The following is a 27,074-nucleotide window of genomic DNA, read 5'->3' as shown; positions in this document are numbered from 1 at the left end:
TCAGTGCAAACAAGTCCAGCCTTTGCTCTTTGGATCCGGCCCTGAATTACATGATTCCGAAGAGTTAAAGTTCATCAGCAGAAAACAGAGTGGTCCACCCGCAGCCTGTCACACAGAGCAAATGATTATATCTAACAGAGGTAATTCATCCCTCTTGACGGATGTACTTGCTAACACAGTAGTGCGGTATAAAACGACGCACTGTAAACAAGCAGAATCCTGTTAAGAGGAGGAGGCTCTGTCCTCTCTGGAGCCTTTATTTGTTTGACCGGAGCAGGTTAACCACAGCTCTGTCCACAACAGTTCTGATGAAAGAGACCCCGTGACAACAGATGTGCGACAGCAGGTCCAATCAATGCTGCGTTCAAACTCAAACTCTGCATTTATTTAAAAAAATTGGGTTGCTACATTGCTGCCACTACGTAAGTCTGGCATGAGAGATGAGCCTTGTCCTCAAATACCTTTAAAAATTAATTAAATCTCCTCACATTAGTTCCTTTCCCATGTTAATAAGGTCACTAATGCCAAATAGTCTTAAAAAAAAGAAGAATGTGACTTGAAAAGGACTAGCTGATACAAAAAGACACTTTAAACAGACATAATGTTGTATAATGTTGTTTTTCATGAGCTTGTTCAAGGACTGTTAATGTTTGTACTACATGTTCTCCTCTTGTTTGTCACAAACCCCTTCACAACCCCTGAGAAAGAAACAGCGACACCAAGTGGAACCAGGCAGAACTAAAACTTATGGACTAATTTAAACAAGTTCATTGAGTCACTGAAGTAAAATGAGGGGAATCCAAAAACGAAACATAAAATAAAATAAAATCATTAAATAATAATAATAATAATAATAATAATAATAATAATAATAATAATAATAATAATAATAATAATAATAATAATAAAGAGATGGGGTTTTTTTCCACGCTATCTTTACTTTGTTTTAATCAGCCTGTGAAGTCCAAACTATGCTCAGTTGGTACAAAGGGACCCAAAGTGAGAACCATTACACCTCCACCAGCCTGAATACATACCAGGATGCTTGCTGGAATATTATTCTGTTACTGATCAATTTTAATGACTCTCTGAACTGAAGCATAAATCTCATGTACTTAGTTGACAGAAAATGCACCCAGAGTAACCGCAACCTTCCTGCTTCATGGTTCAAAGTCTAGTGCATTCAACCATAGTGTTCTGAATATCGTTTGAATCATTTTTTACCATCTTGAACCAATTTGGTAATTCTTCTCATGGATGAACCAACTTAAATTGTATCTAAATCATTTTTAAGATTTTATTTCCACTTTTTAGTGCTACCAATTTTCATTGAAATTACCCTAAAAATGATTTGAACAATGGTTGTTTGAGTGATTGATTAATGTCCTGTTAAAATGAAACAACATGCTAGGGAGTGGATTTTAAACATAGGTTATGTTTTGGTTGAAATTATAAATTTGCTTCTTTTATTCAGAGTTTTTCTAAGTGGGTTTACCTGCAGGAGTTTTCTAATAGCTTTTCCTCTCAGGTCCACTTGTTCTGGGAAGAGTAGTGTTGGGGTGGCATAAAACTACAATGCCCACAATTCACCGCGACCGCTCGCAGCGAAGTGGGGGAAAGTACGGCGTTGTCACAAAAAACCCTGCTACTTTCATTTTCGCTCTTTATGCTGAGTAACTCTGAACACTTTCCGTGTTCTGCACGGCGTCGAGTTTCACAGTGAAAAACGCGTATTTACCCTTTTCTCAATCGCTTTTGCCAAAGCTTAATCATTCTTTTATAAGTTTATTAAAATAAGTTTTCATCTGCAGAGCGGACATGGCTTCTCCGGGTATTCAACTCGAGTCGAAGAAACAGGTGAGCTCCGCGGCTAGCATGAAATGTTAATAAGAGCAGTTTCAAACGCGCTGTCTCTTTAAAACACCTGGACAGAGAGGTAGTGATGCTAACAGGTGGGCTCGGGGGGGGGGGGGGGGGGGGGCAGCTGTGTGTTGGCTTTGATTAGCAGGCAGACATTAGGGCTGGGGTCAGGTCAGGTCAAGGCTCAGGTTAGCCTCACGGCCTACAGTAGCGTTGCGTCGAGAAATATAATCCGAGCAGGCTGCAGGCTGTCACTATAAAAGCTCTAAAGTGATATTTTTGTTTCAGGTGGATGACTTCTGTCAAAACCTTTCCAAGGAGGTGATGTTTTATTTTTAATATTGTTTTTGGAAATATTTGGACTCTCAGTGATTTTTGAGTGTTTGTTATTGACGTGAATTGTCTTTAACAGGCAGAGCAGCTGCTGTCCAATTTTTTTCCTGAGAAGATTGAACAGCTGCAGATGCTCCTGAAGGTATGAGGAACTCCTCCTTCTCATCAAAAGTTCTTAGAAGTGAAACCAAAAACATTCATGGTGTATTTTATGAAAAAACGTCACACCTTTTGGGGTTTTTATTGTTATGGCAGACATCTTTCAGCTGCGATGACCTAGCTTCCCTGAAGGCGCCACTGGACATCCCAATCCCAGACCCGGCCAAAGAGGAGGCCAAGCGCAAGAAGAAGGAGGAGGTCGGTCCTGAACAAAAATGGTGTCCAACTCTGACCTGGATTAAATAACATAAATATAACATTTTATTAGTTTTTTAATTTCTCACTTCAAGCTCATTAGCTCAGTGTTTTTATCTTTGTTTTTACGTTTTAAGTATGGCACTGAAAATGATTTCTTGGCTACCGTGGCAACAAATCTCTCCAGGACTTTCATAGACCTAAAGATGTGTGGGCCTTTTGTTTCAGATGATGCATAATCCCCTTCAATATTTTTACTTGGCAGAATAAGTCCCACAAGAGGTGTTCACATATAAATAAAACAAAAATAAATCTCCTTACATAAAAATAAATATTACATCCTATCTGCAACATATTTGATGTCGATATTTTTCAGGGGATTAAGTGAAAATGATCAGTCTGCTAAGTTTTGGAAGGAAGCTTTATTTGCAAATGCGCTTAAAATGTTGGTACATGTTCATTTTAAATAGTCATAAAGCACACGTGAGTAAGCTGTTCAGCAGACAATCGGTGAAAAACGCTTGACGAGAGACTTTTCGTTCTCGTGTTGCAGAAAGAGGCGAAGGAAGGGAAGAAGGACAAAGACGGCGATAAAGAGGAGGAGGATTCAGGTAAAACTGGAACAAAGAGGAGCTGTTTCCCAACACCAATCACGGCGCCTTGCTAAAGCATTCATAACTCATGAACCTTTTCGTGTTTTCTCACATTACAGCTACAGACTTCAATGTGTTTCGTGAGGGGGTATCATGTGACAGGCCAAAACAAAAGTAGAGCAGAATTAGGAAGTGAAAGAAAAAGGAAATGTAAAGGGGATGGGTACTTTACCAAGGCGCTGCAAACTACTGATTAGAACAACGAACAAAACTAAATTAATTCAGAAAACGGCTCCAATTCTGCCTCTCTAAAGTATGCATGTGTGACTCCATGTCCTCTAGGGCCTCCTTGTGGTCCCATCTGCAGCAACGAGAGAGTGGAGAGTCTCTTGAATGAGGTCAAACCTGAGATCCAGACTCTGAAGGAGAAGCTCAACACGGTCAGTGTATCGTTTTAGTCTTTCCGGTTACCTCCTGCAGATCTGTTAGACCTAATTAACGAGTCGGACGATGTTTCCTGTCAGGTGTCAATGTGGGTGCAGTTGCAGATCCCCAGGATTGAAGATGGCAACAACTTTGGAGTGGCCGTACAGGTTGGTAACTATTAAAAATCTGCTGGTAAAACGTAGACATGCTCTAACGCTGTTGGAATGATGTGGAGCTGAACTTTCAACGTTCGATCTTGTTAACAGGAGAAAGTATTTGAGCTGCTGACCAACACGCGCACCAAGATCGAAGCATTCCAGACTCAGATTTCAAAGTAAGGGCCAACTAATGCGTGCCGGGTTTTTGGCCAAAGATGAGAAGGAGCTGGTTTAACTTCTGTCTCTGGTCCTTTTCATTCTCACTCGTCAGTTCTGAGTTTGCGTCTGCAAATGTGTACTTTACATCAGCAGATGGAGGGGAACACCACAAGGGCCATCGGGTTGTGTCTGTTGGGTAGCATTTCTGATACCCTGAGCTTTGATTTAAACTCGTATGAATCTGAGTAAAGTGTAAAAGTGACAGTTTTTTAGCCAAAGATTTTCTGAAAATCAATAATTATCCCTATTTACTCCCTGTGTTTTGTAGGGGTAACAAACCACAATGTCTGTCAATAGTTAAAGTTTGCAAATACTAAAGACACCGCTTTTAAAAACACTTGTAACTTCCTATTTTAATGATTAACACTCTAAATATACCTTAATAAGCATCAATACGCACAGTGGAAACTGTCTTCTGCTGCATAAGCTAATACCTACAGTCTTCCTTGTCTCTGCTTTTAGCCAATCAGCAGCCAGGAAAATAAATGGTGCTTCTGGATTGGCTGGTTTGTATACATATGCCAATAGAATATCAAGTAGCATTGCACATTAGTACTTTTGCTCCAATGCTGCGCTTTCTTGAGAATATTCTAGATATACATTTTAAATATACGCAAATAATTTTGAGTCGCATTACACAGAAAAATCTGCAAATACTGAATTAGGATGTAAAAACCAAGAAGGTCTTCTGTGTTAGCCTGCTGCTAATCTTTTATGGACGACCAGACCTTAAGACGTTTGCCACAGTCCATAAGAACAAAAAACGTGGCATTTTTTTTAACTATGAAGCTTTGTTCTTTATTTGTAAGGCATTCTGTGTGAATACAATATGTAATAGGTTTTGAATGGAGCAAATCATCTTCGCTAAGACAAAATACAGTTTTTCTCCATGACAACATGCAATGCTTCAGCCAAGCACTCTGCCAGAAGCTCGGTTGTCACCTTTTGATCTTCTGCTCTGTCTTTACTTGTTTCTACCGGTTAAATGATGACACGTTGAGGCTGGTAACCTTTTGTGAGCAGCTCCTCTTGTGTTTGTTGCGCCAGGTATTACAGTGAGCGAGGCGACGGTGTGGCCAAGGCCTCCAAGCAACCCCATGTGGTGAGTAACTGTCACGTTTATCAGCCAGAAACCTTTACAATCATGTGGTTGCAACGTGACAAAATGTGAACAACTTCATCTTAAATTCAGCATGCACTCACTCTCTTTTAATTATTATTTTTTTATTTCACTCCTCCTTTCTGACACAGGGAGACTACAGACAGCTGGTTCACGAGCTGGACCAGTATCAGTACAGAGAGCTTCGCCTGGTGGTCTTGGACATCCGCAACACATACGTAAGACGCCATACCTCCACGCTGTTGTTGGACTGATTAGAAAAAAGTTGTTAATCACATGTGTTAAAGAGGACACTGCCATCTGCTGTGTTTCGAATCAGATATCCAGCATGTAAACAATTCCAGCTGCGTCCAAGCAGCGGGGCGGTGGTTCAGTGGTGCCCCAGTTAATAGGAAGGCAATGAAACGAATTGCTTTGCTTGTGTTTAAACTGATTAGCGCGCCATATCCCGTCCAATAACCCGTGCTTCTCGCCCCTTTGGTCTTTGTCCTCCCATGTTTGACGCTGGCGATGAAGACTGCTCACTCGGGTCTCATGTCTCCCTCGTAATCATTTCATCCTGCTGTTTCTCTCTCTCTTCCTCTCTCGCCCCTCAGGCGGTGCTGTTTGACATCATTAACAAGAACTACGACAAGATTAAGAAGCCCAGAGGAGATGGGAAAGCTCTCATCTACTGAGATACTGAGACCAGCTTTGTTTTTTTCTTGGTCTTTTTTTTATTTTTATTTTTTTTTAGACAAGCTACTGCTACTTTTCTGTGACACTGATTGAATTCCAAAACACACACGTCCTGGCAGAGAATGACGTTCTCCCAGAGCGCTGCATGCATGTTGTTTCAGATGACAAAAAAATAAAACAGGATTCTTACGAGTGTTCTGCTGATTACTTTGAACAAATTTAAAGGGGCAGTGTTGCGTACAATTAACTTTTTTTTCATTTCTATATTGTTCTATGCTTTGATTCCTTTAATCTCCCATGGCAACCACTCAAAAGGCAAAAACATTTGCTCTCACCAACCGGCACATTTTCAACGTAGCCACTAACTGGAGCTGCAGCCTCCCAGCCGAGCCTCTGCCTCCCAGAGCACGCCTCCACCCGCCCCCTCCCCCACTCGGCTCCTTTAGACTAGCCAGCAGCAATAAGCGAACACCTGAGCCTCTGCAGAGCTCGTTATACGTGAAACGCTCTAAGGAACAACTGTAGATGGGGAAAATAGTGGAAAGTTGTTGGTGACTTCCTGAAGGTGGCAGGAGCTTCTTAAAGAGACAGAGACCCAATTTCAAGATGTTCAATTGCGAAGTCAAGTTTCTTCGAAGTCATAATTGATAAATGTATTATTTTTATAACAGCTGAAGATAAGTTGCTTGATTGTGCTATAAAATGGCACATTGTACCTATACAATACACAATACTGCCCCTCTCAACTACTGGGAGTGTTTATCAGAGTCTGCCGGTGAAGAGGGCCTCTCCGGGTAAACCAGGGGACCCCTGACTGGGCGTTAGCCGGTACCATCCCTGATAGAGGCCCCTCCACCCCAGGTAGCCCAGAGCTCCTCCCAGCTGCTGAGACGGCCATGCAGGAAAGTATGCCAGCAAGCACAGGAGCAGGACCAACCATATGACGAGCAGAACTACACAGAGGAGGAAGAGGACTCCCAACGGAGAGCTAGGGGACCTATGAAGACGCCTCTCCTGCGCCAGGTGGCAACCGAATACGGACAGTTCCTCCACAAGCAGCAGGCAGCACAGGCAGAGGACGAGCGTTTCCTGCGACACTTCGTACCCTCTCCACATCATGTTGGCCTTGAGGCACGACGCCTTGCTCTGGTTTTCGTGCAGCAGTAGCAGAGGCTGCCCCGGGGCGGGGGAGCTGTGGGCGTCCTGGGCGGGCGCCAGGGGTTCGTAGCAGGCACCAGCTGCGTCCTCCAGCAGGGTCAGAAGGCGCCGGCAGCCCCACCACAGCAGACCAGCGAGGCCGATCCGAGATAGGTGGCGCAGGGTGAGGGAGACGGAGCGGCGGGCCGAGAAGGTTAGGAGGGCGACGAAGGAGCCTGTGAGGATGCAGGTCCAGCCCCAAGTAGACCTGAGGAACTTCCTGTAACACAGAGGAAAACATACGGCTCAAAAGTCTGGAAAATAGCATGAAAACATAAACTTACCTGCCCAGGACACTCCAAATGATTCCAGGTTTCAGATGAAAAGGCAAAAAACTGTAGAGATAAAAAAAAATGTCTTGCATCTAGAAATTGAGCTGGTGTCAAAATGAGATTATTCAAATACTAAGTGAGAAGCAGAGATGGGCAGAGTTTTTACCCTTTGCCCTCTGATCTTTGAAGGAAACACAAAGTGATTAAAGATAATAAAGTATTAGAAAGGAGTAGCGCAATTATATTATGACAGGCCAATGTTATAAAACAAATGAATCTCAACTATTACTATGCAAATAAGTAGCCTTACTTTGTGCAGGGGCCATTTTAACTTCCCTAGATTTGGACAAAAACAGACTTTATAGTCATTCATCTGTATATTTAAAATGTAAAATAAGTAAATAAGCATCAATATTCAGTAGGTGTAAGATTATTGTTAATAATTAAGGTTAGCTAGCCCCAGAAAATATTCATAGGAGCGGCCAGACTCTGGTCTTCGTGCTGCCTATCTATATATATAAAGTTAGGTGGCATTAAAAAAAAAAAAGCAATAATAATATAACTATATTTTGGAGAGAGAAGGGGATTCATTTATGTCATGATTTAACATGATTCTCTGAAGGGAAGGGGCGGTGGGGTGGTCATGGCCCCCATTAACCCGCCCCTTGGGGTTGCAATTTTTGAAGGTTAATCTATCGATTTGAATACAAATCAATGTTCTCGGCATGAATAGTATTCCTTATAACTGGAATTACCAAGTTACAACTTTAGTTTCACTCTTATACACTCGAGTGTTTTTGTCATATTCCGTTCATTATTGTTGGTCTTCATGCATCAAGTATTTTCCCTGTTTTTTATCGACTTGCTTCTCAGCCAACTCAGCTGTCATGTAAAAGCATTTCATATCCAACAGTCCCCATAAATCACTCGCATTAGGACCCAAAGCTAATCACTTTTTGTCGCTGAAAGCTCTCACCTGTACAGGTAGTGGTTGCCGTTGGCGAAGATGCTGTACCTGGACACCCAGAAGCTCAGCAGAGGCCCAAAGAGGACCAGCCCTGACAGCATGAGGTGGAAATGCCTCCGGACCAGGCTGCATCCTAAAACCCAGGCCAGCAGCCGGATCACCAACTCCAGAGCGGCGCACAGAGGTTTGAGGATGAATCTGCCCGGGAGAATCAGCTCCGCCGCTACCTTCTGCAGCTTTTCCAAGTTGACTTCTGCCCCGAAGCTTTTCAAGGAGTTTTCGGTGTTTGGATCCATGTCAGTCGATGGTCTTGTTTGTTGCTTAACAGGCTGGTGTCCTGTCGGTGTCTCTATTTTGACTGTAGAAGGCACACCAGTCCCACTTTGTGGCGGTCAGGCATGCAGCAGACCACATGGTATATAAAAATACAACACCTCTGCCCCCTTTTACCCTTAAAATCCCCCACCCCCATCCGAACACAGGCTGAAAGAGGAGCTGTGTCCATGCAAGCTGCTGCTAATGATCCCATTATGTTTTTCAAAGCAGTGGTACAGCACCAAGTCTTAGTGTTGACACGACAGCTAAGAATACTAGACACTCATAGCTACTGTTATTTTCTTTTCATTTTTGCTGTCAAATTTTAAAGAATTACTCCTACATAGACAATCTGTCTTCTTTTTCTGACTCTCCTTTCATTTCTCTAATAGAATTGCCTATTTTTAGGTAAAAAGTTGCTGCAGGCCTGCAGTTCGCTCCAACAAACAGCTACATTTCTCACAATGCTTTCAGCCTTTTTATTTCCAGTGCTGGTCATCAGGGTGCAACCTTTTTTTTTTTTTTTTTTTTTTTAACTACGAGCAAAAACACTGACCACTTCCATTCCTTCCGTTAGATTCCTGTGCTAAAAACAGGGTCAGCCGGGCCTGCTACTCCCACGTTGAGCTCACAGACTCATTCTCTGGCAGCTGAACACGTTTCAGACTGAAAGGAAAACTGAAGTTGGTGGGTTTTTCGACACGATTCGAACGGTGGGCGTAAATAAACGAGCCACGCCAAAGAATCTCAGTCTAATTTTAAAGCACTTGCAGCATGGCTGCCACTACAATGTCCTTCAGGCCTCTTTGCTGTGGTTACTGCAGCCGGCCGCTCATTGTTCATTGTTGTTTGTCGGATGCATTTCAAGCAGCTCCCCTGATTAAGCATACAATTAGTCCAGCGATATGAAATTGTGGAAATTCGATTTTCAAAACAGAGCAACGTCAGAAAGACGGTTCATGTCCTGTGACTTTTTAACTGGGTTTGAAGTGCAATCAGATTACCCTTCAAACCTAAAGTTTAGATCTAATCACCACGCATCCCTCCACTGGCTTTTTTTTTTTTTTTGCTATAGAATACAGTTTTGACACTTTCTGAACGGTTTCTAAAACTGATAGCCACCAGCCAGCGACTAAACGTGCTTAAGTTGCTTTGAGGACGCCGACCCACAGGAAGTGGTGGTTCTTGTTTACGTTTTTAGAATATCCTTATGGTTCAGTCCAGGATGGATCTGTCTACCTACTTAATGCTGGGAGCATTTTCCATACTATTTAGTACTAAGCAGCTTTCTGCCACAAGAACAGCAAGAAACAAACGTCTTTCTAAAGAAAGAGTAGGGATATGTAGAAATATAGAGTAGTTTTGGTTAGATTCCAGCTTCCTCCCGTCACATGTCTGTTCCTCTGAGCGAGGCTCGTAATCTCAAGTTGCCTACTGATCTGTGTTTTGGTGTATTAGGTGAAATGTGGCTGTAGTGTGTAGTGCTTTGGTTTATCAGTTTGCCTGCAAAAGTGCTTCATAAACTCAGTCTGTTTACCTTGTTTTTATTAGCTGCATTTGACTGAAGAGATTTTTTTTCGTCAAAACAATATTGTAGTAGTCTTGATATGGGGGAAAAGCCACATGGCCAATTAATGACCAAGTAGTGATGCATACATTGTAATGAAACTGCAGCCGCTTTTCTGCCTATTTTTGTCATTCAGATAAGGTGTACTATTATTGAGAACTGTGTGATCTTAGCTTTTATTTCTCCCAACAGTATGGTTAGCTTAATATGCTAGCAGTGGTGGTAGCCAACACCTATCTGTGAAGAGAGTGAACCAGTAGATCAGTTTTATGCAACCATGTCCTGTTAAGTAATTACTAATTCTACCTAAGGAGTCTTAATATCTGCCTTGTATTGTTGGAATGATTGTTTTCAATACCTTTCACAATTTCATACAAATTTTGCTTTTCAAGTTATCGTCTACATTTTTTGAGAAAATCATCAAAAGGCTCATTTCAGTTTTGAAATCTGTCTCCAAGAAGCTTCTGCTCTTTCTGACACTCCACCTTCAACACTGCTTCTCTTTTATGCTGTTTACAACCACTCTTAGGAGCATTAGACTGAGAAGTGGTTCATATGAGTCTAGCCACAAAATAAAGCTTGAAAATGTCAATTTTACAAAATAACTCCTTTTAAAAGATTCAAATACTCAAAAAAAATTGTTTTCATTTAAAACCAGATTGTTTTAGAAAAGTTTTTTTCCTGCTATATTTCATAAATGTCAACATTTATGAAAATATGTTTTATATTTACCCAGGTTATCTTTCGTTTTAAAACTTTCCAGTATGTCAAAAAAGCAAAAATCTAAAAACAAAACATCAAGAGCAAATATTTCAATTAATATTCTCGTTTGAGATGTACCCGTGTTCCCTTTTTTATGCTTTTGCCCATTTTGTTTTTTTTTTGTGGACAAATCAAATTGCATCCACGTTTTTAAGCTCGTCGCTCCTGCCGAGAACCACAAAGAAACATATTTAATAGTAAGAACCGACAGTCTTTGTGATACAATCAAAGAAAATTCTCTTTTTATCGACAATGTAAAACAACTGTCTGAAATTGAGACTTGAAGAAATTTATAAACACCTGAAAATTGCATATACAGATCAATGTGAGAGATATTTACCATGAGAACGTCCCCGGGTCAGGTTTCAGCACAATATCACGCATATTCAAATCTTTGAAATTTATCACAGGTTCATACTGCCTAACACAAAAAAAAAAAAAAATCACTCTTAAAAAAAATAAAACAAAAACCCACCTTGGACCAGTATTGCGGACTGGTGAACAGAAAAATCTATCATCAGGCGTAATATTTGGGATTTTGGGCATCTAAATCTCATCACAGCAAAAATGAAAACAAATACCGACATCAGTTCCCCGCAATGCACATCTCATTAAAATACTATACATGTATACAGAATCATCATCATTTTCTCCCTGCAATATCCATCAAGTCTAACTTATTACGTACTAACTTATTACGTTTTAATATCGCTCTGACTGCAGCACTCTGCAGCGCATTTAGAGGTCTGGTTAAATCGAAAAGCGTCGCCTGGTTTATTTCAGCACAAGACCAAAAAAAAAAAAAAAAGAAAAAAGGGAGGGGGGGGAACAAAGATCCAAAAACAAAAAAGAGGACGTCCCTCGGTGTTCAAAGCCGCTCGGGAGGTGGGACCATTTAGCCGTTCCGAAGCAACACTCCACAGCCGTGCCAGCCTCGTGATCGATAATATCCAGCATTGAATTCAAAGGGTCACAGTTCATCTGAGCTTCCGAACTCCCAGCAGCCTCGTTTTTGTCGTCGCGTCCTTCATCTCTTCTCTTCCCGCTCTTCCTCCAGCGGGTGGGTTTGTCTGTGCTCCCACATGCGCACTGCTCCGTCCCACTGTGGGCACAATTTAAAAAACGGGATTAAATACAAAGTCCAAAGTTTTTTCTTTTGGGTTTCTTTTTTTTTTGTTGTTTTTAGTCATGTGTATGTTGTCAACTTGCTTACCGCATTTTAGGACATTTACAGGTTACTAAATTCTGGTTATAATACTTAAGTTTGTTTAAACGTCTTAAGGACTTGATTGTATTCTTAGTTACCATTTCCACAATTTCCACAATTCATGACATTTCATTCTAGTTTTCCAATAATTGTTGAGTTACATCTGGTTGTATCCGCTCTGTTTCCTCAAACACCGAGTCGGTGTTTGTCTCCGTTAACTCCCCTTTCCTCTCCACCGTCGCCACATGCACGCTCGGTATGAGGGTTTGCTGTAAAGTCATCTGCTGTTGCTACGTGGTTGTCCAGGAAGAGTTACTGCTACGAGTCAATAACTCAATGCAACCTGCTGGGTTTCATTAGATAGAAAATGTTTTTAACTAATTTGAATAAAGAACTGAACTAAACGTTTCATAACTAGAATGAGTTGAATTGAAAACACTTTTTTTTCTGTAAAACGTCTCAAGATGACATTTGCTGTGAATCGGAGCTACATAAATGAACTGGATTGAACTGAATGAAAGCTGAGCTAAAGACAGCTTCATGTATCAACTCCGTAATCGTGTATTTGTTTAAAAATGACATCAAAACCATGCTTAAATCATTTTTAGCACATTCTGTGAATTAGCCTCTACTTCTAATACAAACATTTAAGGCATAACAGCAAGAGAAATGTTTTTGATTATAAATTTTACAAATCCTACATGCCGGCACATGTATTCATAAAGAGACCATTTTTATCTGAAAATTGATAGATAGGAGTTTGAAAAAAGGGGGTAAAATAGCAGCAGAATATGACAAGATTTTTATTTATTTTTTATGTTGGGAGAAATTTTTTGAGAATTAATAGCTTTTTAAAACTGCATGACTAAAAAATAACATAATTCTTTATTAGTCTCACAAATGAGAAATGTATTTATATTAATATTATATTGAATAAATATTATATTTAACTAATATATTAAATCTCTAAGCAAAAATAATCATCATAATTAACAGTAATAAATTCTATAAAACATCAGTCGGTGTGTAATTAACCTATATTTTCAGTTTCACTTTATTTCAGTAACTAACTTAACTTTTCAATAGTTCTCAATTTTATTGAACATGACTGTTTCACACATTGCATATATAAATAGAGAAAACAGCTTTAGTCTGCTGTGAAATGACAAATCTGTCAACTTCTACGCTTTAAATTCAAGACCATTGTACAAAGGGTCCAGTTTATATGTTTCTATATAAGCGATTCTAAAGTTAAAATGACTTCCTTTAGATGTGATGCCTGTCTGCATGAATAAGACTCACAGAGCTGCTGATGATTTTGTCATCATAGGGGTGCCAGCTGACGTCCCTCACACACGCGTCATGACCCGACAACCTGGACACCACCATGCCAGTCAGGACGTCGTAGACTGGACACACACACACATATATACAAGCAACTCGTCAGATTTGTGTAGAGCAGTGGTTTCCAAACATTTTCTGGGCCCCCCCTATGGATTACAAATAGATGTCTGGTTGAACAATGTGTGTGGGGGAGAAGGAGGGGGGGGCGACTTTTTTGGGGGGCAAAATAGACATCAACATCGGTAGCCTACAGGCTACTTGTTAAGCTTAAGGTGATGTATTGTTATTAGCTAGTCATCCTTTAGCTAGCATTACCTGCATCCAACAGTTTTACTCAATGGAGTCTGTTAGTTTGGGGAAAAAACAGTGAAAAGTTCTTTGCGTTTTGCTGGTTTGCTGTCATGATTCACACCTGCGTAGCTCTGCACAGCAGCAGCAGGTCTCCTTCACTGCCGCACAGGTCTAAACCCAGTGCGAGAGTCCTAGCACTCATGTTGCGTTTAAAGGCGGCTCGGAAAAACAGGTTACCACATGTTAACAACGGATTAAACAGTTTTAACTGCTGATAAAAGTGACAGAGGACACAGATATGGGAAGTGTGGAAGCCCCTACTGTATCAAATTTACAGAGGAATAACAGAGTTAGACATTCTAAGGTAAAAACTAGAGATGTGCCAATCAGGTTTTTTCCTGCCGATACCGATCACCCATGAGGGCCGATCACCAATACCGATCACATAATTATTATTATTATTTTTTTTATCATAAACACTACCAGTTACATTATGTGGAAAAGGGAACCATGAATTCACCTCAATTTAGACAAAAACTCGTTTTTAATAACTTTTTCCAAGAAGAAAACTAAACAAAACAGGCATTGTACAAATTGTACTGCTATCGGTAATACTATCTTTAACAGACTGATAACATATCGAGGTTCTGAAGAGGCTAAATAATGCAAAGAGCCAAAAATAAAACCTCTCAACATTGCCAAAAAAAAATTTAAGTATAAAACTTAACATTCAAAGGCAAATACAGGTTCCATTACAATAAACAATCCTGAGTTACTGAATGAAAACTTCCTGATAGCATGGCGGCTAGCTGATTACTGCTAGTTCTGAGTGGCTGTTTCTGACTGAGCGGAGTAATTATGCAGAACAGGGAGGAGATCGATTATTTTTTTAGAGATTATCTGTCTCATGTTAGGACAGCGAAAGTTTTAATACGTATGTAAAATGTATTTTTTTAAGTTAGATGCTGCAGCTTTAAGCAGAGGTTCGGTGTGAGAGTCACTACCAGGTGGAGCAGAAGCGGCGCTCCGTCTGTGAAATATTACTACCTGTAACGCGTAGCAGCGGTTTAACATTGAGAACAGAACCAGCGTCTTACACCGCAGCTCGAAGACATAAATAATTTTGCGGGTTATTTGTTTAGCTTTCTGACCACCATGCTAATCCGGGTGAGTGTTTGTAGCTGTGTGCTGCTTTACCTGCTATCTGATCCTCCAAATGTCTTTCTTACTGCAGTGAGCCTCGATGTAGCCAAACTCCGTCAAGTATGGCATTGTTTTTATGTCGTATTAGCTACGTTGTGTTGATGCATTTTGACGTGCTTCAATTTTCCACTGCAACACGCTCCTTCCCCATTCACTCAGTGCGTTATAGTCCCACATCGCTTAGGATTTGCTGCTGCGCGTTTGCGCAGAGTGAAGAAAAGAGGAGACCAGCTGCACAGGCAGGCTGAGAAATGAGGTGCAGATAGCCAATCACCGATCATACACTTTTTCAGGAAAATCGGCCGATTATGATCAGTGACCGATCGATCGGCACACCTCTAGTAAAAACCGAACGCATACAGCGTTCATGTTTTTTTTCATCCAGACAGCTTTCTGCGCCCCCCTGCAATGGCATGGCGCCGCCCCTAGGGCGCGCGCCCCACAATTTGGGAACCTCTGGTGTAGAGGAAGAGCGGCCTTTTTTTTTCACGCCGGGAGTTCCGCTGGAACGCCAAGAGGAACGAGGACTCACTGACGATTTTTCCCGTGGAGCAGCCGGAGTAGATGAACCTCTGCCCGGTGCTGAACTCCGGCGAGAAGCGGCAGCGGATGAGCGTGTGCAGAACGCCGTGGCCGCGGTAGGTCATCACCGAGGTGTCGCCAGTCAGTTTGTGTTTCTTCAAGGCTGCAAATCCCCCCGCCCAAAAAAAAACTTATTAAAAAATGTAAAGTTTAATGTAGGAAAAAGCTGAATGTTTCCAACACAAGTGATCTGAACTTTCCATTTAAACTTATCAAACTACACTTTCTCAATAAGGTATTTTCTTATAAATTCAAGTGTTACAAAAAAGTTAATCAATCCGAATAACTCGATTTAAAATCATATAATGAAGGATTCATTACACTTGAAATCGCTTTTGCAACAATACATTTTGCTAGACGATAAATTGTCACAGTAATTATTGTGATAGACGATAATATTGTTGTTTTGATGTCATTTTTGAAGCCATAATATAAAGAAGATATAATGTAAGTATCAGAATGGAAATGATCAAGCTCATTTTTATTCACAATGCAGTTAATTGATTATCTGATTGACTGCGACAGGCTTTGCCTAACAATCCTCTCAAGTATGCAGTGATCTCTTGTTCTTTGTGCTGCTCCTTTAGCCAAACTTCTTCCTTTCACTCAGTTTAGCAATAGCACTCTGAGAACACCCATCTTTTTCTTTTTTTCTTTATTGGACTAACTGAATTTTCAGTTTTCATCATCCAAATTAACAGAATTAAATGATTTAAATGCCTAACTCTGTTTGCTTTTTTATATTTAGCCGAATTACTACATTTGACTAACTTTAAGACGACACTCTAATTTACTTAAGTGAGCCCCCTCGGCCCCGTCCTCACCTCTCTGGGGAACCTGCTGCCAGCGGTAGTCCCAGTTTTGTTGGGTGACTGCCAGGCGGGAGGCAGCCAAACCCTCTTTGGGTGAGAATTTCCGAACGTCCCACAGCTTGATGGACTGGTCCTTCGAGTTGCTAATGAGATAGCGAGCGTCGCCCTGACACACGAAACGCAACAAAGAGTTGAGGCGCACAAGCCGAACATCATAAACAGCTCAGCTTTTTTAATGACGGGGCCGACGGACCAGCAGTGCCACCCACCTTGCTGTGGATGAAGGTGACGCCATCTCTGTGGCCGGCCAGCTGTCCGACGGGCTGCGGCCTGTCCTCTCGCAGCGTCCGTCTGTCCCACACCTTGCACAGAGCATCGTCGCTGCCAGAAAAGAGCAGCTGGGACGAGCTATCGGCGAACGCCACCGCGTTCACGTCGTCCTCGTGGGCATCGATCTGAGGAAGGGTGAGGGGGAAAAGTGGGGGCGGGGGGGTCGCAAAAGAGAGAGCTGGTTATTGTAGGCGAACTCGAAGCGCCGACACGTAATAAAACAGATATAAGGGATGGATTCAGACGGTGAAGGAGCAGATGGTGGGAGTCGCCTACTGACTGCTGGGCAGAGTGAAGCTGAGGGGCGGGGGGTGAGGGAGTTTGGTTCTTATCCTGAGCTGCACTCTGCGGAGCAGCATGACTAGTCGCTGGAGAAAAGTCTGACACTACAGGAGACTTCGGTTGATAGATGATCATAGAGAGCGCATTCTCTGTGCCAGCGTTGTACATCTGGAGTAGATGTTACGCGTTCGTGCCATTCTTCTTCGCAGAATAGATTAAGCTCAGTCAGAAGAGATGCAGAGCAGCAATATTTAAAGATGGAGAATGTAACTTTTATAAACAATGTTGTTTTTTTATATATATTTGTTAAAACTGTCAGTATATCCTTATGTTACAATACGAGACAGATAATGTGTGGAAAAAAAAAATAGCTCCTCTGGCTTCTCCTTACGTTAGTGTTCCCAGTTGGAAATAACCAATCAGAGCAAGGGGGAGGGTCTTAATGCTGTCAATCACCACCACTTCTGTGCTGTGACTAGCTAGTTAGCATAGCTGTCAATGATGGAGGATGAACAGTTTTCTTGGAACAGTAAGTTGTTTCTCCCCCCCTAGCACATGAAGCAGCATGTACATTGATTGACAGCACTAAGACCCTCCCCTTGGCTTTGATTGGTTGTTTCTGACTGGGAGTGGTGCTTTTCTGCAGATGGCAATAGGACCAAAAGCAGATGCCAGAGGTTATCTGTCTCCAATTATAAAGTGATGATCGCCGTTGGATTTAAGCTGGGAACTATTATTATTATTATTAATAATTAGAGTATTTTGATGTAATAAGAATATGCTTTGATCTCTTCCATTATAGCCCCTACAACAGGTTTTCTTCCAGGATTGCCTTGTATTTAGTTCCACCCATCAGCCCATAAGCCCCATTTCCCCAACAGGATGATACTTCCACTACCACATTTCACAAAGGTGATGGTGAAATCAGTCTGCCAGTTTCCTTCCTATGTATAATGTTTACATAAATGTTCATAGTATATATGACACAAGCACACCGATCTTCACTCACCTTCAAAGTTCGTTTATTCTGCTCAAGATCAAAAACGTAAAGGCAGCCGTCGTTTGCTCTGAAAACACAAAATGGGAAACACTGAATACATTCTCGCTCTCGACACTTCCAAGCAATTTACAACCTTCCTTATGAACTGGTGAAGTAAGCAGCACGTGCTCCCTCAAGACAAACGGCTGCAACAACGGATTCAATTTTCCTTAAAAGAGCTCAGTGCTGCCTGTCAGTCACTGCTTTGACGCGTTAGAGCGAGTTGGACTCACCCGCCCAGAATCTCTTTGCCATCTGTTGACGCAGCCAGCGAGAACACGCAGAACCTCCTCTCATCTGGACTACAGAGCACACACACACACACGCACGCACGCACGCACGCACACACACACACACACACGTTATTATCACAAAGCAGTAAATGCCAACCACGCAGCCGACCAAGTGATATTGCACATCAAAAAGAAAAGAATAAATCAAAAAAATAAATAAATAAATACATTAAAAAAAAACAGCGACATGAGTTTGAATGAATGATCTCTGCGTTGGACAGAGGGACACAGACACACACGAAGAGGAGGGACAGGATGGATGATGGGGCGACAGATGCTGACAGCGTCATTCGTCCCGGTGGAAATGAAGGGGGAGTTGGAGGAGGCCAGGCGGGTAAGGAGTGATAGATTACCTGCTTAATGTTATAAGTTACTATGAGGGGAAACACTAACTTGAGGTCCAGGGCGGTGTGGTTTTCACTGTCTCCATCTATACTGCACAAATGAACTGTGGGAGAGACAGAAAAAGAGAGAGAGAGAGAGAGAGAGAGAGAGCGAGCGAGCAAGTGAGAAGCAAAATTTCTTTATCGCACCAGTTGAATAAAAGATTTTGGAATATGCACGGGATAGCTATCGATAGCTCATAGTGAGGTTTATACAAGAATAAACAGTTTTTGCATTTGCCTGAGTGTGTCAAAATAAGAGATTGATTGACAGCACCGTGACCCTCCTCCTCCTGGCTCTGATTGGTTGCTCCTGACTCAGCTGTGTTTTTATGCAGATGGCAGTAGGACCACATGGACAAGGTAAAGTAGTTTAATTTTTTTCTTCTTTTTTTTCTTTCACAGATTATCGGTCTCATAATATACTGTCATGACATAGTGACACTTTTAAGAAATGTCAATATGTTTTCAAAAAGTTACCTAACGCAGCTTTAGGTTTGGGTTTCAAAATCAAAAAGGTGAAAAATATTTTGTACAAATAATTAATATTTCATGTTATTTTGGTGGCACAAGGAATAAATGTTACTTTCTTGTTTTAAATAAAATAAATTAGATACACATTTATATTCTGATGACTTAATTATTTGAATGACTAATGATTACTTTATTTATGGAGAAGCGGCAAAAGCAAATGAGGTGGATCAGCAGGGCTTGCACGCTTTCACATTGACAACTGATGTGAAACATCGTCCCAGCTGCCCCGTAAATTAAAACGATAGCTGCTAGCAACGACACTTTGAAGTTCTGCTGCAGAACGACGGGTGAGGAAAGCAGAGGAATGGGACGAGTCATGATCCGAACATCATCTGTAAAACATGTGTGAGCATAAGAACTTCAAACAGCTCTGTTATTAGTAAAATCTGTTTTACAGCAGCTGCTCTCCTAAGAAACAGCACGACTTTGCCTCTGCATTAAATATAAACAATTAATGACTCACAACAAGAACAGAATCGGATTTTCCCGAGCTGCTCTTTTATGTCCTTCTTAAAGAGAAACCAAAACGACTAAAATCAGTAAACCAAAGCTTCGCCAAAACCGCATCTCAGAAATTGGCAAGAAAATTCCGACCGACGTGGGAAAAAAACCCCGCGCAAACACGAGACGCGGTCACTAAATTTGGGCAAATACATTCCCTGTTGTAACAGTGTTTCATTTCTCATTTTACCTTTAATACACTGACATTTAGCGTAGCAAACCGTCTCACTGATTTGGAGCTAGATACATTTTCAATTCGTCTCCCATTTGTCTCGACATGCATTTTTAGTCATTAAAAATAGTCAGCCTTACTGTAATCAGACCAGCTGGAGTAGAGCACGTTGCGAGCGTCCGGAGTGAAGCAGACGTCCAGCACGCTCCAGCCCACGTCACGCGCCTTCACCGTCCGCTGCAGGTGGAAGCGCCCCCTGGTGGTGTCGTACAGGCGGATATTCTGGTCTGCAAGACAAACAACATATATTTGCACTGCTAAAACTCAAATATTTCCAGGTTTTAGTATAGAAAATGACATTACTCTTATATAGCTATCTATTATTATTATTGTTATTATTATTGCAATAGTTTGATGGAAGTTTGGCCCATTCCTTCTGAATGAACTGGTGTATCTGAGTCGGGTTTGTAGGCCGCCTCACCCGCACACAAAACTTTCTTTGAGACCAAGATGAAGATTTTGCGATGACAACTCCAAAACATTGACTTTGCGTTATCCATTTGCGTTACCCAGCTTTAGCTTTCTGGATGATGTCTTGAAGTTTTGCTTCACTATTCTGAATCTCTTTTGTGAAGTGCAGATTAACGAATGCGTACATTCAAGCGTCTTTGCCGTCAAGCTCATCGACGTAAAAACTGGCTAATTCGTTCTTCGTTCTGCGCTCAGCGACCTTTAGGGCCCAATTATACCTAAAAGATAAAAGATTCAGGACCCCAGTCGAGCTCTACCACCAGCATTAGGCTCCTTCTTCAGTGTCTGCAGCTGACAGTGAGCTTTTTAATGAGGAAAACAAATAAAATCCAATGACTAGGAAGGAAGGTGGCAGCTGTATTGTTTGCTTCCAAAACAGCAACCTAATAAAAACAGAAGTATGCAATAAATGAGGAATTGGGGGGGGGGGCAGAAAAAAAAGGCTTTTAAACAAGAACTGCAAATGATTCCAGGATCATTTCCTCTGGGTTTTCATGTCAGATACCGTATTTTTTACCTTGGCAGGCGGAGAGGAACATGTTGCCCTCTTCACTGTACACTCCACAAAAAGCTTTCTGCAGGTAAGTATCCTTGTGGGACACGTAGTTTGGCAGAAAACTGCAAAAAAGAAAAAATGGTCAGAATAGGGTCAGAAAAGTCCTCGTTGTATCCAGTGAATAAAAATCTAATTGTAGTGAATATATACTGCTCAAAAAAATAAAGGGAACACTTCAGTGTTTACTTAAATGTTAGTGTTCCCTTTATTTTTTTGAGCAGTGTATATATATATATATATATATATATATATATATATATATATATATATATTTTACCAATTTTCATTGTCTTTTTCTGAGAGGGGGAAATCTACTCACTGTGTGCGAATACGGCTGCACTCTCCATGTGAAAAACTGGAGCCTCTACATCTGCCTTGTTCTCTCTGGGCATAAAACAGTTAATAAACAATTACTACCTGACAAAAACACACACACACAATTAAACTCTGTTAAATATATGTTTATAGTCATGTTTAAAATAAAACAAGTTGGACTAAAGCACATATTTTGCCATGTTTTTTTTTTAATCTTCGGGATCAGACCTCTGTGAGCATGTTGGTGAAACTGTGTCGGCTTTTTAAGGCGGATGAGGCAGTAGCCAGGAGGATCTGCGTTCGGATCTCACTGCGGTCCACTTCCTGTGTGTCGGGCTGGGAGTCCACTGGACGGAAATAAATACAGTCTAATAAGCAGAAAATTCTGGAAGTGTGTGCTTTTAAAACATAACATTCCTACAGTTTTCAAGAACTTTCTACTCAGGGGTCAACGTGATTTTGCATGAGTGCTAAAAAAAAAGACATTGTAGTTTTGAAAACGGGGACAACTGATTATGGAAGAGGAGATGATCAAATCGAGAATTTGTCTGGCTCACACGGAGATTACCTGGCGGATTGTAGCGGTCGCCCAGCCGCCCGTCCCAGGCTCCGTCGCTGTCCTCATCGGAGTCGGAGTACGACTGGACCAGCTGCAGTCCAGTAGCTTCATGGCCATGGACCACTCTGACCTGGCCCCTGCACACAAAAAGGCAACATTAACCAACATCCAGGAAAAAATACTGAAGGGAATCTTAGCCGATGCACCAAAAATAGAATAATTCATACAAATTATGTTGTATGTACAGTATTTTTTGTTTTCCTTTGTTAAAAGGTGAACGAGGAGCTCAAAAAGTAGATGAGAGCAAAAAAGTCACACTTAGTTATTTTCAGGTTACGATAATCTATGAAATTACCTTGAAATATTTCACTTTTTTTCACACATTTTGTGCTAGACCAAAAATAGAGTAAAGCAGAATTGTCAAGTGGAAGGAAATCAGTTTGTGTAACAATAATATCGCAAAACGACTGCCGACAGCGCAATCGTTTCTGGCCAATTTAGTCCAGATGTCATGAGTTCACACTCTGCTTACAAATGTAACCTTCAATCTGCTGGAGTCTTACGCCAGTAGGCAATGCCAAGGAGTGCAAAGGTCACAGAGGTTCCTGGAATATTATGGGATATTACATCCACTGTACATTTTATGTTTTTCTTTTATTTTTAGGACCAGCTTGCGGATTCACGCCATGCAGGAAGGTGCTCCACTCACATCAGATCAAATAACTTTTTTTTTTGCTATTGAAGGAAAACGCCACCTGTGAAAGAAAACTGTTTGCGCACAATATCAGTGGAAAAAATGGTAGTGGCAGCATCATGAGGTGGGAATATTTTCATTTCTTGTTTGTAAAAAAAAAAAAGCTCAAAACCGTGTTTCATTTGACTTAGCTTTATCAGTTTAAAAACTTTGTCTTTTTACTTATAGGGTCACTTAGAGAAATGTAACTTTTTTGTTTTGATGGACTGAATCCGAGTAAGCATATCAGCAATGGAGTCAACAAGTATAAAATTACTATTTTGCGATTAAATTACAGCCATTAAATGAAATTAACAGTGGTGCAGAGCCATGCCTTTTGTGATCAAGCCAGTAGTTTTATATTCTAGAACGGGATTTAATTACAAATTCTTTATTTTTCAGCACAGTATTTTTCAGTCAGAACGTAGGTTATTTATTCTGTAATGGAAAAAAAAAAAACAACAGCCACAAATTTTAACGCCCTTCAAGTGACCCCTAATACTCCTTTGTACCTAACAGAAAAACATTCTTTTAGGGGATGATTTTTCATGAGCAACTAAACCAAGAAAACTATCCATCCATCCATTTTCTTGTACCCTTGTCCCTCAGTGGGGTCGGGAGGGTTGCTGGTGCCGATCTCCAGCTGACGTTGCGGGCGAGAGGCGGGGTTCACCCTGGACAGGTCGCCAGTCTGTCGCAGGGCAACACAGAGACACACAGGACAAACAACCATCCACACACACACTCACACCTAGGGGCAATTTGGAGAGGCCAATTAACCTGACAGTCATGTTTTTGGACTGTGGGAGGAAGCCAGAGTACCTGGAGAAAACCCATGCATGCACAGGGAGAACATGCAAACTCCTTGCAGAAAGACCGGGGCCGGGAATCGAACCCAGAACCTCCTTGCTGCAAGGCAACAGCTCTACCAACTATGCCACTGTGCAGCCCCACCAAGAAAACTAAATACAGATAAAATGCAATTAAGATTAAAAACCCATAAACTTCAAACTGATTTAATACCTTGTGACGTTACACGAATGAGCTGGTATGATTATCGATTAGACCGTCTGCTTCCATGCACTTACACTGTGAGGTTGTTTAATGTGTGTAGAGAACGATCACACAGAAGATATAGCAGATGTGAATGCGCTACTGTTTTCTATGCCAACAGTCTCGTGAAAGTGATAGCCCTGCCATTCACAATTTAATTTAAAGGGATTCTGTGCATTCTCGTGTCATCTTGACTCAATTGACCTACATAATATAAGCAAACAGGAAGTAGGTCGTTTTAGTGCCCTTATGTGAGTTTACAGAGATAATTAGATTCCAGTAAGGAACGTCTTCGTGAGTTGTCCAGTTATTGAGTAGTGTCTTCATAAATAACACACAAAATAACGCAAACTTTGCGCTTGTTTTTTGTTGTATATACAGGGGCGGATCTACTGGGGTGGCATGGGGTGGCAGTTGCCACCCCAAATGAGAGCCTTGCCACCCCTGTTGCCACCCCAGCTGGCGACTATGAATTCAATAAATAGTTATGGAAAATCGGACATTAAGCGCATGAATCTCTTTTTTCCGACAACATTGAATGCAACACAATGCAACCTGACACCTACTGCTGAGTAGCGGGAAGTGCAAGAGAAGGACAGAGCGCGAGGCAGCAGCATTGATATGGATGGATATAAATGACTGGACTAGACATTACGTGACTTATCGTGCGCCACACCTGCGCCATTGCTGTCCATTGAGTCACCATTATGGGTGGTCAGGAAATACCACAGTCACGCAAAGAATCTGAAAAATGGACGCGATATTTAACGGTTAATTCAACCCTATGAATTAGATAACAAGGGCTTCAGATTTAACAGGTGAGGAAAAAGTTTTAACTTAAAGAAAACATTGAAGAAGTGAGCAGTGGGTCAGTTATACTAGCCTAACTGTTGCTAGCCTTCTATTGACTTTGATAAGCTTAACATGTGCTGCGTAGTTCGGTGTGTTTTGGTTCCGTTAGCACTAAAACAGGTCAACCTGCCCACCAAGTCATCAGTAGAGCAGCTGTTTAAATAAGCTAATCAACCACCGCTGTGCTCAGGCGAAAACTTATTAATAATGACAATATAGACATCAAGCCTGTCAGCATAATGTCAGACTGAATGTTCCGTTTTGGTGTTTTTGATACTTTTTTGTGTGGGAAATGTTTGTTTTTTGGTGTTGATTCCCCTGATCTGTAATCTCTGCTCCATCTGCTCGTTGAGCTGTTGTCTGCCGGTTGCCATGGCAACGGGCCCACGTAAAGCCGACACACAGAGCGAGAAAAGGCGGAATAGAAGTGGTGTTTGGTTCTTCACCTGTTTAAAAGCTTTATTGTACCTTTATTGGGGCGTACTGTCTGCAGCCGCTGCAATTCCTAAAACTTAAACAAGCTACAAAAACTGAACTAATCATCAAACTAGGGCTCCTGCAGCAAATTTAAAATAAAACGATTGACCAATATAAGAGAAATGTGCCCCTTCTTGCATCTTGACAGAACTAACAGAAACAAAATTGTTTATAGATTTATATCACGGAGAATTTGTCAGTTTTCTCCTCTTTAGTTTTAGTCATATAACAAATGATGGCGCTACAAATATTTTTGTGACAGTTTTCTGCTCGTCCTGCATTGGGATAAAATGGTTTTCTGGATATAATTCAATGAATCACATAGCAACTAATAGGCGCTGTCCAATTCAGTAATACATATCAATTAGCAGGAGTATGAAAGACATAAAAATAATTTACTATATTAAGAAATTATATTTAATCCTCAGTGCTACATGAAGCTCATTTTGAAACAATGCAAGTTGAAAACAATATTTTGCAACAAGTAAATCAAGTAAATTAAGTCCAATGTTAGGTCTGTGTAAGCTAAACGTGAGAACGAGACGTTTTTGTTGCTGCCACCCCTGAAAAAATCCATGTCCCCCTCTTGCCACCCCATAAATATGTTTCTAGATCCGCCCCTGTGTATATAAATGAATTCCTGCCACATTTACCTTCTCAGTAGGTAAGCCAGCACTTCAGCTAAATCGACGTCCTCCTCGAAAGCGGACTGCCGGTCGCTCTGCTGCCTGTCAGCCGTCCTGCGGCCTCGGCTGCTGCTGCCGCTACTACTGCTGCTGTTGCTCTGGTTCTGGTTCGGTTCTGCTGCTTCAGACTGGTCTCCTGGGTTGCCACTGGAAGAGCCCCTTCCACAAGACATCCCAGAACTGGACTGCGAGCCCATAGACTGAGAGGGCCTAGCAGAGACAGAAGGTTAGGAGACATTTTGGGAGGACAATTTCGGGTTTTAGTTTTGCAGAGGTCATGTGAAGAACACTGTGTTTATTAGGAGGAAATTATTAAAAGAAGAAGCGTTAGGTAATGTCAGGCTGCATCTAAAAGAGTCACTTTGACAAGTTATTTCATTACTTTGACTTCTTAAACCCAAACTACCTATGTTAAACTACGTATGTGGTTCGCCAAATAAAATCTACCGTCACATGTATCCTGTGTGTATGTGCTGCAGAAAACGATGCAGATTTGAAAGAGTTAGCTAAAGTTGCTAACGATAACATTAGCTACCGATGGGCAGTCCTCTTGACAGCTCGTTGGTCCAACTCCTCCTGGTTTCGGTGGGGCTTGTCCGCTAGCTGGATCGGGATTTTCAGCCCGGTCTACCACACAATGCTGGTTTTTGCAGCGAACATGCGGTTCTGACAGCAGCACAGTGTTTGGTCAGCGGGCAAGCTGGGCCACTCCGTCAATCGCCATGTTGTTTACAAAAGTGTGAAAAAACCCTGCGCGTCACGTGACCAGCTGTCGACATATAACCGGAGAGCACAAATAACTTTCACACCTCACCGATGTGCCATGGGAATAACACAAATATTAGGAATCAAAGCAACACTAATTCATGTTACTTTACTACCAATAGATTGTGAATTTCTCCTAGAATTATATTTGTTTGTCTCTACAACCTTTGCTGAGCTTCTTCGTGACAGACCAACACAAAGTTAATAATAATTATTATTACTATACTGTAGTATAGTAAGCAATTATTATTGCTTAGCTACTATTATTAATGTTATTAAATTTTATATATATATATATATATATATATATATATATATATATATATATATATATATTATTGTATTATAATAGTACTATAAATAAATAATTATTACTATTATTTAGTAATTATTATTATTGCTATTAGTTATTATTATTACTATTGTATATAATATATTATAATTAAATAATAATAATCATAGTAATAAGCGTTATTATTATTATTAGTAGTACTATTATTATTATTATTATTATTAATAATAATAATAATAATAATAATAATAATAATAATAATAATAGAAAGAAAACAATATTATGTTTTGAAAAGGTTTTCCAAATAAATCCTAAAGAGTGTTTCATGTATTTGGGCTTTTTGAACCTCTACATGAGCCAGTAAAGTGGACAGCCAATCCAGAATAGCAATTTATTTTGGCCCTGATCGTCTGTACCTTCAATAACAGAAATATATAGCTTCTATTGTAGTGTTGAGGCAG

General features: G+C 41.0%; 3 protein-coding genes across 3 annotated transcripts; 1 reads left to right on the top strand and 2 right to left on the bottom strand.

The window, feature by feature from the left end:
* The first annotated feature begins 1,608 nt into the window (after positions 1-1,608).
* psme1 (proteasome activator subunit 1) lies at positions 1,609-5,934 on the top strand. The gene is made up of 11 exons (XM_008438415.3): positions 1,609-1,857; positions 2,149-2,181; positions 2,273-2,335; positions 2,449-2,550; positions 3,101-3,158; positions 3,483-3,580; positions 3,665-3,733; positions 3,833-3,900; positions 4,991-5,045; positions 5,195-5,281; positions 5,660-5,934. Exons 1-11 carry the CDS (start codon positions 1,819-1,821, stop codon positions 5,738-5,740), a joined length of 753 nt encoding a protein of 250 aa, XP_008436637.2. The 5' UTR covers positions 1,609-1,818; the 3' UTR covers positions 5,741-5,934.
* fitm1 (fat storage inducing transmembrane protein 1) lies at positions 2,955-9,035 on the bottom strand. The gene is made up of 2 exons (XM_008438416.3): positions 8,187-9,035; positions 2,955-7,158 (listed from the first exon to the last, which is right to left on the bottom strand). The coding sequence occupies exons 1-2, from the start codon at positions 8,471-8,473 to the stop codon at positions 6,504-6,506; spliced, it is 942 nt and encodes a 313-aa protein (XP_008436638.2). The 5' UTR covers positions 8,474-9,035; the 3' UTR covers positions 2,955-6,503.
* Positions 9,036-11,041: 2,006 nt separating this feature from the next.
* Positions 11,042-26,310, bottom strand: dcaf11 (ddb1 and cul4 associated factor 11). The gene is made up of 15 exons (XM_008438414.3): positions 26,092-26,310; positions 25,524-25,766; positions 21,765-21,892; positions 21,425-21,543; positions 21,201-21,265; positions 20,843-20,943; positions 19,935-20,081; positions 18,598-18,652; positions 18,145-18,213; positions 17,882-17,939; positions 16,530-16,715; positions 16,273-16,426; positions 15,399-15,551; positions 13,331-13,437; positions 11,042-11,923 (listed from the first exon to the last, which is right to left on the bottom strand). Exons 2-15 carry the CDS (start codon positions 25,751-25,753, stop codon positions 11,849-11,851), a joined length of 1,647 nt encoding a protein of 548 aa, XP_008436636.1. The 5' UTR covers positions 25,754-25,766; positions 26,092-26,310; the 3' UTR covers positions 11,042-11,848.
* Between the last annotated feature and the right edge of the window lie 764 nt (positions 26,311-27,074).

This window comes from Poecilia reticulata, chromosome 20 (genome assembly GCF_904066995.2).
Source record: "Poecilia reticulata chromosome 20, P_reticulata-male-v2, whole genome shotgun sequence".
NCBI classification, from domain to species: Eukaryota; Metazoa; Chordata; class Actinopteri; order Cyprinodontiformes; family Poeciliidae; genus Poecilia; species Poecilia reticulata.
The sequence above is the reverse complement of the archived record's forward strand: the minus strand, read 5'-3'. Positions and strand labels throughout refer to the sequence as shown.